Source organism: Aspergillus aculeatus (genome assembly GCF_001890905.1).
Source record: "Aspergillus aculeatus ATCC 16872 unplaced genomic scaffold ASPACscaffold_12, whole genome shotgun sequence".
In the NCBI taxonomy this organism is placed as follows: Eukaryota; Fungi; Ascomycota; class Eurotiomycetes; order Eurotiales; family Aspergillaceae; genus Aspergillus; species Aspergillus aculeatus.
In genome coordinates this window covers 1,174,106-1,188,246 of record NW_017962987.1, presented here as the reverse complement: position 1 = coordinate 1,188,246, position 14,141 = coordinate 1,174,106, and the positions used below count along the sequence as shown (strand labels likewise).

General features: G+C 53.9%; 6 protein-coding genes across 6 annotated transcripts; 4 read left to right on the top strand and 2 right to left on the bottom strand.

Annotated features, from left to right (window-relative positions):
- Positions 1-87: 87 nt before the first annotated feature.
- Positions 88-2,548, top strand: ASPACDRAFT_123190 (uncharacterized protein). The gene is made up of 3 exons (XM_020196603.1): positions 88-730; positions 790-1,120; positions 1,176-2,548. The coding sequence occupies exons 1-3, from the start codon at positions 405-407 to the stop codon at positions 2,385-2,387; spliced, it is 1,869 nt and encodes a 622-aa protein (XP_020054492.1). The 5' UTR covers positions 88-404; the 3' UTR covers positions 2,388-2,548.
- Positions 2,549-2,953: 405 nt separating this feature from the next.
- On the top strand, positions 2,954-4,917 carry ASPACDRAFT_1904121 (carboxylesterase/lipase family protein). The gene has a single exon (XM_020198799.1). The coding sequence runs from the start codon at positions 3,182-3,184 to the stop codon at positions 4,856-4,858; it is 1,677 nt and encodes a 558-aa protein (XP_020054491.1). The 5' UTR covers positions 2,954-3,181; the 3' UTR covers positions 4,859-4,917.
- Positions 4,918-6,856: 1,939 nt separating this feature from the next.
- On the top strand, positions 6,857-8,846 carry ASPACDRAFT_1890035 (arylsulfotransferase family protein). Its single transcript, XM_020198555.1, has 2 exons — positions 6,857-7,375; positions 7,436-8,846. The coding sequence occupies exons 1-2, from the start codon at positions 6,926-6,928 to the stop codon at positions 8,777-8,779; spliced, it is 1,794 nt and encodes a 597-aa protein (XP_020054490.1). The 5' UTR covers positions 6,857-6,925; the 3' UTR covers positions 8,780-8,846.
- A 68-nt stretch (positions 8,847-8,914) lies between these two features.
- On the bottom strand, positions 8,915-9,972 carry ASPACDRAFT_80269 (uncharacterized protein). Its single transcript, XM_020205615.1, has 3 exons — positions 9,907-9,972; positions 9,600-9,812; positions 8,915-9,536 (listed from the first exon to the last, which is right to left on the bottom strand). The coding sequence occupies exons 1-3, from the start codon at positions 9,917-9,919 to the stop codon at positions 9,055-9,057; spliced, it is 708 nt and encodes a 235-aa protein (XP_020054489.1). The 5' UTR covers positions 9,920-9,972; the 3' UTR covers positions 8,915-9,054.
- Positions 9,973-10,152: 180 nt separating this feature from the next.
- lcp5 (small subunit rRNA maturation protein LCP5) lies at positions 10,153-11,398 on the bottom strand (the record flags this gene model as incomplete). The annotated part of the gene is made up of 1 exon (XM_020205614.1): positions 10,153-11,398. The coding sequence occupies one exon, from the start codon at positions 11,393-11,395 to the stop codon at positions 10,235-10,237; it is 1,161 nt and encodes a 386-aa protein (XP_020054488.1). The 3' UTR covers positions 10,153-10,234.
- Positions 11,399-11,892: 494 nt separating this feature from the next.
- On the top strand, positions 11,893-14,009 carry ASPACDRAFT_32174 (transmembrane 9 family protein; the record flags this gene model as incomplete). Its single annotated transcript, XM_020199860.1, has 4 exons — positions 11,893-12,997; positions 13,051-13,388; positions 13,440-13,875; positions 13,942-14,009. The coding sequence occupies 4 exons, from the start codon at positions 11,893-11,895 to the stop codon at positions 14,007-14,009; spliced, it is 1,947 nt and encodes a 648-aa protein (XP_020054487.1).
- Positions 14,010-14,141: the final 132 nt, after the last annotated feature.

Genomic DNA, 14,141 nt, shown 5'->3' with positions numbered 1-14,141 from the left:
ATAAAGTAACAAGCAGCTATCGTCAAGTCATCACTGTAGTGTGAGATGGGTTGAGAATAGAAGGTAAGTTGACCCCGACTAGAGGATGGCCGCCAAGCTTCAGCACAGATTTCCCGATCGAGGCTAGTGTGAAGCTGCGGCGGTGGGAGCTTATCCATCCCATCCAACATTCTGCCGCCGTCCAGACCTCCGATTGCTCCAATTCATCCAAGCTGCGTCCCCGGCCTCTACCTTCCAGACCCTAGTTCAGGGTCTCGTTCATTCTCTTCGCCGTCGCATCATGTGTGACATTCGTTGAGTTGCCTTTCAAAACACCTCCCGCAAGTCATTCATGACCATCGCGTCGATAGCGAATCCGTGATCTTCGGCCTGCCTCGCTTCCCATTCCTTCCACGACGGACAAAATGGCCACACCAACCCTGGATCGCTTCTTAGCGAGCGTCGCAGATATCGTCAAATCCCGAGATGGAGCCAAGCTACAGGACTTTCTACAGATTGAGCCTCCCCTTCCCGATGTCTATCGGCAGATGACCAACGAGCTACGGCAACACCATCCTTCTGGTCCGCGGGAAACAGATCTATTGCGACGATGTGAAGGATTGGTTCCAAAGTCCAAGGGTAGCTCTTGGACCGCTTTTGCGACTTTCATGAAGCTTTACTGCACTTTTCTACGAGATGTGAATGTCGATAACCTGCTCGAGACATACGATCTTCTCAAGGGACTCGTCAAGTATGCATTGCATTTTTTTTCCAGATTGCATTCGCAGACACTGACCTTACTGCATACAGTCAATGTGTTCTTGCATTGGGTGATAGTCAAATGGGCGTTATTGTCTTACCGACCGTTCTGTACCTCTCGAAAGTCCTCGCGAAGCTGGCCATGGGCCTCGACCGTCGTCCCGAACTGATTGCACACCTGCTCCGACTCGACGGCCGTTCAAACCAGGATGAGACTGTGGAGAAGGTGACACTGGTGGAGAAATCGGCAAACGTGGTTCGGGAGGCCTTCATCAAGTGCCTTACAGACCGAAGTGGTACGCCAGGGATCCATGGAAAACCCGAAGGCAAGCGCATTGGTATCTACTTGATGGCCAACCTCTGCCTGAAGCTACTCTTCCAGGTAATACCGGGCCGTGAAATTGGCATTTCGTGCTCTAACCATGACTATACAACAGTGCGGCAAACTTCGAAATGCGGAGCAAATGTTCGCGAGTATCAGCGCACAATCCCCGCCCCTCAGATACTTCCCGGCCTCCCAGAGGGTGACATACCTATACTACCTCGGGCGCTACCTATTCGCCAACAACCTCTTCTATCCTGCACAGATTGCCCTACAGGCCTCGTACGACCAGTGCCACCATCAGGCGCTTAGCCAGAAGCGAGCCATCCTCACCTACCTGATCCCATGCAATATCATCTTGGGCCGGTTCCCCACCCTCCAACTGCTGCAACGTCCGGAAGCCGAGGGACTGGCAGACAAATTCATTCCGATCTGCCGCTTGATCGCTCGTGGCGACTATATCGCCTTCCGGGAGCACTTGGCTGTTGGTTCACCCGAAACAGAATGGTTTGCGCGTAAAGGGATCCTTCTTCCGCTGCGCACCAGATGTGAGATACTTGTGTGGAGGTCGCTTTCTCGTAAAGTTTTTATTCATGGTGGTTTTCACGGTGACCCCCAAGGCCAGAGTCGTGGACCGCCCCCATTCTTATACCTTAGCAAACTTGAGGTTGCTATTCAGTGGATCCAATCTCAGCATACAGTCCCAGCGCAACAGGCTTATGGTTTCTTCGCCTCTCGACCCGAGCTCGATGCACAGGCTGGAAACAACCGTGTTGGCTCCCAGATAGTATACAAACCACTAGACTGGGACTTCGAAGGTGTAAACGAACTTGATGCGCAAGAAGCCATACCTGGACCCAGCCTGATAGCCAAATATGCTGATTACCTGGCACCTGATGGGTATTTCGATGCTCAAGGGCAATGGCAAGCCAATCCAGCAGGGAACCTGGTTGACGGCCAGCCCTCGGCAGATTACAAGCAGTTTGAGCTTGACCCATACGCCAGCCGCCCTGACCTTGAGCCCGAAGAAGGGAAACCTACTTTGATGATGCGGGAGATTGAGTCAATTCTAGCTTCCCTCCTGACCCAAGGCCTGATGCGCGGTTACCTGACCCACAAAAATCCCCGTTTAGCCATCCCGGGCGCGCGCCTTCGTGGAGCCGTGCCTACCGGGTTTCCCAACGTGTGGCAGACAATTTACGCTCGAGAAAGTGAAGATGACAACGTTCCAGGCTGGGTTCAGCCTTCAGCCGCCGCAGCGATGCCTACGGCTGGCGGAGGAAGAGTGGTCAATCTCTCGGGAGCACGACCTGTTGGCGTTCAATGAAGCACGATTTCGGCGCACTTTCCTTCACCACATCGACAAGTTAGACCCCTGTATATAACAGTCCCGTTTTGTTCTCGCATTATACCAATTAGACGACTATGAAACACCTTGAACCCGAAAGGCAGAGTAATTATGAGATTCAGTTTATATAGTTAAAACTGATATTGAAGTCGAGTCTCGGAGATCCGAACTCCCGAGCACCGACCATTACATATCGAGCAATTACGGCCGCCAAATCTCGATCTCCGAGACACGTGCGCTCGAAGCATACGCTGTGATTGGGTAGGAGAAGGATCAGACGTTGACACTCGGTATCGGGCCCGAGATCTCGGCCCTATCGCAACAGCCGAGCCTGCGATCTGCAACTAAAGCCGACCCGACTGTAGGCGGGTTCCTGCTTCTGCAGACTTTCTGGCTCGAGTCAACGGTGGGCAATTCTGCAAGCAGAATGCGTAAGTACACATGAAGGATAAGATTAATTCTTGTCTGCAGCCTGCGGGTCCTCCCGGTGGTTGCGACCCACGTCATGCAGTTATCTTGTTGAGAAATCTTTAGTACAGCCGTACGAAGGCACTGCCAATGGTTACACTAGCTACTCGAAACGACGACGACGACGGACGATCCTCACTGCCGAGTTGCGAGACAAATCCGCGGGACAAGCTTGCTTGCGACCCAAGCTTGATGGTATATAAGGAGGGTTATATCCAGACATCCTCTTGTCCAACAGCCAATCTCGTCCTCATTCACTCTCTTCTCAGTCTCAGTGTCAGAACGTGGGCGAACAATCTTTCCTCATGCACGTCATCTCCACCCTGGCCGGCCTAACAGCCGTTGCGCCACTGGCAGCGTTCGCTAGTCCTTTGGCACGATCTTCCACCTCGCAATTGCCAATCATCAATACCACCCTGGGTGATGTGCAGGGTCAATACTCACCTTTTCGTGGCGGCGATGTGGCTGTTGTCTATAAAGGAATTCCTTTTGCTGCTCCCCCTACAGGAGACAATCGCTGGAAGGCTCCTCAACCTGCCACATCGTGGAGTGGTGTTCTCAATGCGACTGAGTTTGGTCCTCAGTGTGCCCAGACTATCAGCAGTGCGGGTATCTTCAGCAGTGGCAAGACTACTACGAGCGAAGACTGTCTATACCTGAACATCTGGACGCCCAACTACAACGACACCTCGGACATCACATCTAAGAATCTACCTGTGTACTTCTGGATCTACGGTGGTCGGTTCGAAGGAGGCTCGGGAGATGTGCTGACCTACGATGGCACCGGTCTCGCAGCCAAAGACATTATTGTCGTGACCATCAACTACCGTCTGGGTGCATTCGGTTACCTTGCCCACCCCGAGCTTTCCGCTGAGTCCGGCCACAACAGCTCCGGCAATTACGGCATCCTTGATCAGCAAGCTGCGCTGCGTTGGGTCCACGAGAACATCGCTAACTTCGGTGGAAATGCCAGTCAGATCACAGTGGGCGGACAGTCTGCCGGCTCTGCCAGCGCCCTCGACTCCATGTGGAGTCCTCTGAACAAGGGCCTGGTGGCGGGTGTCATCGCCGAAAGTGGTGCGCGTGGCCCTCACGACCCTATGACGGGCAGTGCAGCAACCAGCTACCGTACTAAAGCTGCTGCTGAAGCCCAGGGTGTTGAGTTCCTCAAGGAATTGAATGTTACCAGCCTTGCTGCGGCCCGTAAGGTTTCCACGGAAACGTTGATTGGATACGACTCGCTCAGCGACACCATCTTCGGAGGCACTCAGTTCCAGAACCTGTCCAGCTTCTTCATGGAACCGCCCATGTGGCGCCCAAACATCGATGGCTACGTCCTCCCTTACGGCTACGGCGAGTCGCTGTCTCTTGACGCGCACCTAGACGTGCCCATCCTCACCGGAAACAACAAGGACGAGTCGGGCGCCAGCCCTGACCCAGGCTTGACCGTGGCCAGCTACAAGGAGCTCTACACCGAGCTGTTCGGGAACAACGCCAGCCAATTCTTCAAGCTCTACCCCGGTCAGAGCCTCGTCCAGGCGAACAACAACTCCAACGAGTTCTACCGCGACCTAAGCCGTGTCGGCACCTGGCAGTGGTCCGTGGACTGGGCCGCCGGTGGTGCCAAGAGCCCCGTCTACACCTACTACTTCACTCGCAGCCCTGCTGAGAACCGCGACGAGGGTGCGTACCACGGCTCGGAGCTTTGGTATACCTTCAACAACATCCCCTACTCGGACTACTCCAACGTGACCTGGTACCCTTACGACTACATTGTCGAGGAGCGCATGTCCAACTACTGGGCGAACTTCATTCGGACCGGCAACCCTAACGGTGATGGACTGCCCGAGTTTGCCCCCAGCACTAAGGAGAAGCAACAGACTATGTGGCTGGGCAACTCCTGGGGATCGGGTCCTCTTTCTGCTGAAGACTCGCGGATTGAGTTTGTGGAGGCTTGGTTGGCGACGATGCCTGAGTGGTAGTTTGCGGATGGTTCATCGCAATCTGATGGGTTTCTGGTGGTGCAGTGACACTGTGCGATGCTTTATTCTAGGTATTGTTTATACCTTAGTGGTCTGAGTCCTTGAAGGACACGGGACTTTCGCTTCTTGACATTCTTTTACCTGTATATTACTATAGCAGCTATTATACTTTCAACCTATGTGGTTTTATCTTGTATCTAAATCCATTGCATTGAATAGAGATCACAACATGGTTACTTGAAGGTCACAACTAACCAACCAAGCAACCCCAAGAACCCAAGTCACCATACACCAGCTTTTCCCTACACTCTCCAACAAGATTTCCACCACATGCTTACATCACCGCTTAAATGCCTTGAACAAATCTGTTAGAGAACATGGCCCAATAAAGAAAGTCGTTTTTTATTAGGCCATAGGCCCTAGGCAGCAGTCTCTCATCAACAGCAGCAATCTCTCGCTCATAGAGGCTCGTCTTACCAAACAGCGGCCCATCACTTCTTATACAAATCTGTATGGCAAGTTGTTTCTAGCACTTTATAAAGGTCAGCCGCGGTAGACATCATCTTGAATCAACAGACCAATCGATTTCGTGTAAAGGACGCGTAGCTTTGGCTTTTTTTAGGCTTGCGTTAACCACAGAGATAATAGATAAATATCTCATCAATAAAAAGACGTAGCTACAGATCTTGAAGACTTGTTAGTAAGAAAAATGTGTAGATCTTTTGGTGGAGACACATCGGCTGGCGATTTCAGATATCTCGGCGGTAGTATTTATCAACAAAAGGACTTGGTAATCACAAAAAGCATTAAATTTGACTTTTAAAGCAATAAAGAGATAAAAGGGCTTGTCCCAGAGCCCTAAGCGGATCCGGGCTCATACCCTGTAAGCAATTCAATGACTCGGGGGTGGGCAATATGGAACGATTTCTTGATTCCTTGGTGGTTCTTCCATAGCTAAATATCTAAGATATCAACATGTAAAGCAGCCTGCTAAACGCGTTGGTTCATGTGGCAGGATTGCTCAGAAATGCTGACATCCTGCCTGAGTAGAAATTGGCAAGAGACAGATCTTTCCTTAGGAGATGTCTAGTAGTCGGTGTCTAGGAAAAGCAGGCGTTGGCATAAGAAAAGGACACTCTAACTTGCCCAACTCCCTTCTGAGCCAGACAAGTCTACGGCAGGAAGTGGAAGCTTCCTGTCCTGCTTCAGGGAACTGGTTGAGCTCTGCGGGATGTCTTGTCGTAGTCTCGAGGCGGAAGACGGACGCATATTGATGATTACCTTCGCGAATCTGAGAACGCAAATATGATGGGACAGATACTGTAGCGGGACTGTTTCAACAAGGTTGACGCGGTACGCACTTTAGGGAGAACGTCGGGGTAAAATCGCAGAAATTATGACCTGTGCACTCGGACAGTGGCGCAGCAGACAGAAGACGTACGTTTCAGTATCCATAGTTTGAGTGATCATATTTGAGATGACCCACTTTCCAATGCTCTTTGGGATGGTTGGCGTTGTGAGTGGGTTATAGGCCGTCAAGGCGGATAAATACTAGGGAGATGTCGGGATTGATAGCTATCTCCGGCTATAATTGTCCGGGAAAATAACGGATATTCTGACAGAAAGAGTGATATATCAGTGCATCAAGCAATGTTATTCTTTGAGACCAGTAACTCATCCCCTGTCAGTTGTTGAAGCGGCGGATAAGAGAAACTGATGGCTTTGATGATGATGCTTTTGGCTTGCGCAATCAAGTGGAGCGGCAAAGCTTGGCCCAGCCGCTCAAGCTCATCCCCCTTGACGAACCTGCTTGCGAATAAAACATTAACCTTCATGTCTGGAACAACACTTGGTCTCTGTTTCTTCCATACAAATAAGCGAACTCTCCCACTTTAGCTTGGCAGTGCGTTGATTGCGTCATGCTTTAATTATAGAGACAGTCCACCTCCCTTCAGTAACAAAGGAGATGTGATGGAGTGATAAGATGGAAATATATACATCCATTCAAGTGCTAGCCATGTCGACGTCTGCTTGCTCCTCAGTTCAATCTGCGATTATACTCATGATATGCTGCGTCCATACTCTCGCCGCCCTTGGACTGGGTTCATAACTGGTTTCTTTGTGTTGAGCACATTGCTTGCAGCCATTATCTTTCTAGGCATCCCTAGTCTACAGCGCTTACGCCTACGTATCGGCGTCTCATTGTTCGACTCAGGGGTTCTAGGCCTGTACCCCGTTCACGAATATGTTTCAACTGATCTTGTGTCCCCGAAGCTGGAACAGGTAGCGTGGGACCCGCGATGCAGCAACGATCTGATCTTCCTCTCGGCTCGCGGCAACGCGGTCGAGCAGCCGGGACCCATGATCTTTAATGCCCAAGGGGAGCTGATGTGGAAGTTGCCACCCACCTCTGAGCGACTGGACAACTTTCAGGTGCAAGAGTACCGCGGAGAGACCTTCCTGACCTACTGGCATGGGGTCGGTGAGAATGGCCATGGGCGTGGCTCCTGGATCATGGTATATTGACCCTTCGCATGCTGCGTTAATTGACACATATCTGACAGACCCGCTGGTTAGATGGATTCGACCTATACTCCCCGTATCGAAGTCCGGGCCGTGGGCATGGCGGAGGGAGATATGCACGAATTCCGCATCACACCCAACAACACCGCCCTCGTCATTGTCTACACCACCCAACCGGCAGACTTGAGCGATCTGGGCGGGCCACAGCACGGGTATATCCACGACTGTCTGTTTCAGGAGATCGACATCGCCACCGGGGAGTTGATCTTCGAATGGCGCATGTCAGAGCATGTGCCCCTAACCAGCTCCTACGAGGCATTACTGGGCAATGGGTGGAGCCCCGCGCATCCCTACGACGTCTTCCACATGAACAGCGTCGACAAGGACGAGGCCGGCAACTACCTGGTTTCTGCACGACACACGCACTCGATCACCAGCATCGACGGCCGCACAGGTGCGGTGCTCTGGACGCTTGGCGGAGCGCTGAACGAGTTTGCGGATGTCTCCAACGGCTCCGCCACCGACTTCGCCTGGCAGCACCATGCGCGGTGGCAGGATAGCCAGACGATCACCCTGCTCGATAACGGCGCCAAGTGGTTCTTCGACGAGCCCACCGCCAGCCGTGGGCTAGTTTTGGAGCTGGACGTGCCCAACCGCATCGCGACTGTCAAGGCGACCTACCAGACCCCCACAGAACAGGCCACCGGCGCGCTCTCGCAAGGAAGCATGCAGTTGCTGCCGGACACAGGCAACGTCTTCATCGGCTGGGGCCACTGCGCCGCATTCACGGAGTTTGCGCCCGACGGGGAAGTGCTGTGCGACACCCATTTCGGGGCGGGCAACTGGTTCCAGCTGGGCCAGGTGATGTCCTATCGGACCACAAGGGGCCACTGGATTGGCCGACCTAGAACTCGACCTGACGCGGTCGTCCGCGGGTCCTCGGTATACGTGAGCTGGAATGGAGCTACGGAGGTGGCGAGGTGGCAGGTCCAGCGCTGGGACGGTGGTAACATGGGTCCGCAGATGGACTTTACTCCCGAGCAGACTGTCCCTCGCGACGGCTTTGAGACCGAGATCCCTCTCACTGGCGAGGCGGGGACGGCGGTCTATTTCCGAGTGGTCGCCCTAGACGCGCAGGGTCAGGTCCTCGGAGTGTCGCAGGTGATGGGGCAGCAACCCCAAGGCTGGGGCGAGCAGTTTGCGAGCCGATATCTCGATCCCATGTCGAGTGAAGTGGAGACGACGCTGGTCCTAGTCGGCGGTTGTCTGAGCTGGTGTGTCTTTCTGCTCTGGAGGTGGCTTGTGAATCGCAGGTGGCAGCGCCGGGGATATAAGCCTCTGTCACTGGAGATGTCAGATCGATATAGCACGGACGATTCCCAAGAAGTATTAGGATGAATCGCATGGTCAGGATGTTGATTTCGCAGATAATAATCTTCTCTGTTTTTTTCTTCTTTTTTTTTCCACCCGTATATCACTATAGCAGCTACTGTACTTTGAACCTGTATGATTTTGTATTGAACCCATTGCATTAAATAGAGACCACAAACTCATCTACTCGAACAATACACCACCCAACCAGTAACCCCAAACACCGAACTCACCATCCACCGACCTATTTCTCACATCCTTAGCTAAAAACCCCGCTCCCTCACGCCATCTGACTCTCCAACTCACTCCCCCTTCTGCCCCCCCTTTCCCTCCCCCTTCTTCTCCCCCTCATTATCCTCTTCACACCCATTAACCATCAAAAACCTCCTCTTCTCCCACCCCACCACATCCCCAGCCAAATTCCCCTTCCGCAACACCCGTCCCGGCACCACGCCCTTCTCCTCCAACCACGTCAGCGGCCAAAACACCGCACACCCCACAATACAAAACAGCGTCGCCCACGTCTGCGCCGCCAGCACCAACAACTGCCCAAGCCCCCAGGGCATGACGAACTTGATGAACTCCGACGGCTGATAGAAGTCCTCCTGCTTCTTGATGTAGTACCGTTTTCCCGACCCCTGCACGGGGGTCCGCCCGTCCTCCGGGTCGGTGGTCAGGTCGAGGACCGTTGTTAGGGTCACCGGCGCCACGTGGAAGGGCACCAGCCAGATGGAGAAGATTTGGGAGATGGTGAGGTATAGTTTCAAACTGGGTTTGTCGAATGCTTTGCAGGGGTTAGCGTTTATTTGGATGGAAAGGGAAAGGGAAACGGGGTGCTGCTACGTACCAACCGATTGCACCTCCAGTTCAATCCGCGGGGACATGATCTTGTACCATTGGTAGATCTTTTCGATGAACCAGCGGCTGCCCGGGTAGCTCCAGACGCGGCAGAAGGGGTGGACGAAGGCGGCGGACGGGGTGAAGAATTTCTGGATCGTACGCTCTTGGTCTTGCGGGGTGGATTGGGTGAGGTGGTGGATGATGGTGGTGATTTCGGAGGCTATTGGGGGGGGATTGATGTTAGTGGTTGCCTTGGAGTTGTGGTGGTCGTCGTCGTTATAGTAATTGTGGTGATGGTGGTGGTGGTGACTTACCTGGGTCTTCCATGTTGACTGATTGATTGGTGCTTGATTTTAGAGGGTAAGGGGCAGATTGGCGAGATATTAGTGAGTTGAATTGATATTGGGATGATGCTGGTTCAATGGGAATGGATTTAAATATAGGCAGGGTTGATACAATGAAGTGATTGAGGGATGATGTCACCGGTTGCGTTGCATGTGAAAATCCCGGATTCTCGGAACGAGTAAACTCTTCACTCCACCCTTGGTAACGAACAATCTAGACAATAGAATCACGACTTTTCATGGTATCGAATGTAATCTGAAAATACTCCACACACAAAACAAAAACAAAGCATAGAAATCACCGCTTCCAGCTGTCAACCTTCTTGCGCCGCTTCTCGAAGATCTGACCAACTCCCACTCCGTCGTCCCGCTGGCCATCCTCGGTGATCTTGCGTTTCCGACTCTTGTCCAATGCACCTCCGCTGCCCTTGGCCCGGCGAGTGAGTTTCGTGATCCGGTCGGCGCCCGCGGTAAGGTCCCTCCAATCTTCACCACCGTACTGGTTCTGCGGTCCCTCGGCCCGGAGTCGCTTGGCACGGTCCTTCTTGCTTTCCTTCATCAGGCGCACAAAGTTGGTCTCTTCGTATGCAGTCCGCTCGGCCTCCCGCTCGCGCTCCTTCTTCGACTTCGTGTGTCGACCACCCTGCACAATCGTGCTACCAATGCTCGGCTCCGCCATAGGAGCGGACGACATCTCCGCGCTAACGAACTCGTCAATGACATTCGACCGCTGCGCGGGCCGCTCGCGGCGCTCTTTCCGCTCGGTTGTGGGTAGAGCCGTAGGCATGATCCGGGGCGGTCTGTAGATACCATCGCCAGCGGGTTCTTGGCTGAACTTGTCGGGTCTGGCTTGGGGCTCCGCCTTCTTCGAGAAGGCCGAGACATTGGGCCGGTAGGCCATCTCGTCGATGTCCTCTCCATCTCCCTCCTCCTCGTCCTCCTCATCGCTGTCGCCCTCGCTGTCGCTGCTGCCCTCGGATCCGGAATCCTCAGCGTCGGAGCCCTTGGCTTTCTTGCTCTTGCCCGTAGAAACACCATCCCGCTCTGCGCGCTCGGCATCCTCCGCGGCCTTGATGACTTTGTCTACCTGGTACTTCAGTCTACCCTCCAGCGGGCGGACACCGCGGTCCAGGTAGACGCGTAGCTCCACGAGTTTCTTGACGATGTCCTCCGGGAGGGACTCGTCGACATCCTCGTCTTCTTCATCTTTCTTCAGGCCTCGCAGTTGGAAGATGATCAAGAAGACGAGGTTCTGGAGGTATGACAGGAGGAGGTCGGATTTGGTGTCGAGAAGCGAAATGCCGTCTTGCGGCGGCTCGATCGACACATCGGAGGGGGTTTCCCGTTCGGCCTTGGGCAGGGACGAGCCGGTGTTGTTCAAACATGTAGTGAGAGTCTCCAGGAGAGTGGAAACATTCTGCAGGCCCGAAGGCGCAGTTTGCGACACTGTCGCCGCCATTGCAATTCGATGGGTGTGTGTGATTTCGTTCTGATGTGTTTGGCCGCGGAAGATTTCGATAGGAAATTTTTAGAGATGGCTTATCGGCACGTGCCGATTAAGTCCTTAGTCAATGGCAACGGGATGTCACGTGGGCCAAGTGCGACGAGCTGGCCTCAACAACGGGAGCAACTGTGAAGTGACGACGCTCCCGCCGTTCTGGGAACAGCTCGGTTTGGTCTCTCCCAATTCTTTCTTTCTCCCATTCCGTTCCCTCATAAAGGTGCCGTATTCCGCCCTTCGAGTTGGTTTCTGCTACAGTTCCCCCTCGAGCGGCCAACTCGTGCGATCTTCGAGAATCGCTTGTGGCGTGGAAGCTACCCTCTGTAAGTTTCATTCCCAAACAAAGCTACGCATACTATCGGTGGCTAGGCCCGGCCCCGAGCATCCTATCTCTTGGCCTCTCAGAGCCACGGACACGAGCTAATACCGCTCGCCTCTTTCTAGAATCGCCCACCATGTGGTTCAGCAATCGAGCGCTGCCTTTGACCACCCTTCTTCTTTCTGCCCCTTCGTTGTCCGCCGCTTTCTACCTCCCCGGTGTTGCCCCGACCTCGTACGATGAGGGTCAGTCGGTGCCGCTCTACGTGAACCACCTCACCCCCGGTCTCGCGCAGCAGGACGAGCAGCTGCACTCCGTCTTCTCCTACGACTACTATCACCCGGCCTTCAGGTTCTGCGCTCCCGAGGGCGGGCCCAAGGATGTCCGGGAATCATTAGGGTCCATTCTGTTCGGCGACCGGATCCAAACGTCACCGCTGGAGCTGCACATGGGCAAGAATGAGACCTGCAAGGCCATCTGTGGTACGGCCACCTTCGACGCCCGCAGTGCGAAGTTCGTCAACCGGAGGATCGAGCAGGGATACAACATCAACTGGCTGGTTGACGGTCTGCCCGGCGCCCAGATCAACATGGAAGCTGTGACCCAGGACAGGTTCTACAGCCCGGGATTCGCGCTCGGCTCAATCAACGATGACGGCCTTCCGGTGCTGAACAACCATTTCGAGATCCTGATCGACTACCATCGCGTCGGGTACGGGGCCCAGGATAAGTACCGCGTCGTCGGTGTGCTTGTGCAACCCGAGTCGCGGGTCAACGCTCGGGTTTTGGAAGACGGGACCGCGGAGTGCGAAACGGATGGGACTGGCGTTGTTCTGAACGAGGAAGGTGAGACGACTGTGGCTTGGACCTACAGTGTCTACTGGCGTGAGTCGTCCACCCCGTGGGCGACCCGTTGGGATAAATACCTGCACGTCTACGATCCCAAGATCCATTGGTTTTCTCTGATCAACTCGGCCGTGTTCGTGGTGTTCCTCGTGGGTATGGTCAGCATGATTCTTATCCGGGCTCTGAAGAAGGATATCGCTCGCTATAACAGACTCGACATGATCAACCTGGATGATTTCGACAGCACTTCGGCAGCCGTGGAGGACGGCATCCAGGAGGATTCGGGCTGGAAGTTGGTTCATGGCGATGTGTTCCGGTGTCCTAAGGCTCCCTTGCTGCTCAGCGTGCTTGTGGGCAATGGCGCTCAGCTCTTCATGATGACCGGTGTCACCGTTGGTAAGCTGCCTTACAATTATTTTGCAAGTCATGGTATTAACTTTTATGGACAGTGTTTGCCCTCTTCGGTCTCCTCTCCCCTGCGAACCGTGGCTTCCTTGCGACGGCTATTCTCATCATTTACACGCTCTTTGGCTTCATCGGAGGCTATGTCTCGGCACGTGTCTACAAGTCATTGGGTGGGGATGCCTGGAAGCGCAATATCATCATGACCCCTGTGCTGGTCCCAGCCCTTATTTTCGGCACTTTCTTCCTGCTCAACCTGTTTGTCTGGGCCAAGGGATCCAGCGGAGCTGTACCCTTCACCACCATGCTCGCTCTGGTCATGATTTGGTTCGTCATCAGCGTGCCGCTCAGTGTGGCAGGAAGCTGGCTGGGATTCAAACAACAGGTAGATCACTCCCGAGCGTGCCGACGGCGAGTCTTGCTAACGAGTTGACAGGCCATTGAGGGACCGACCAAGACCAACCAAATCCCGCGCCAAGTGCCGCCCATGGCTGGCACGCTCCGCCCGATTCCGTCACTCCTGTTGACCGGCATTCTGCCCTTCGGGGCCATCTTTGTGGAGCTCTATTTCATCATGACTTCGCTCTGGACCAACAAGATCTACTACATGTTTGGGTTCCTGTTCCTTTGCTATGGCTTGATGGTCATCACCTCGGCTGCCACGACGGTTTTGTTGGTTTATTTCCTGCTGTGTGCGGAGAACTACCGGTGGCACTGGAGGGCGTTTGCCGGCGCCGGAATGACCGGAGTGTATGTGTTCCTGAACGCCTTGCTGTTCTGGATCACGCGGGTCAGTTTTGGTGGCCTCACGGGTGCTGTTCTGTATATTGGCTATTCCGCCTTGATCGGCTTCGTGGTCTTTATTCTGACCGGTATGTTGTCGACCCTCTTGAGATCGGGGATGCATTCGGAGTATTCGACTGACCATTAATGAACAGGCTCGATTGGCTTCTTTGCCAGCTGGGCGTTTGTGCAGCGCATCTACGGCTCGATCAAGGTCGACTAGAGAATCTGCAGTCACGATTTTTGATCGCGTCGTCAACTCGGCCCGCTCCCTGTGGAGCCACCGAGGCGTTTTGCCTCGCCCAGGCCAACCAGAAAAACCCCCTCCACTGCCTCATCCGGGGTATGACTGCTA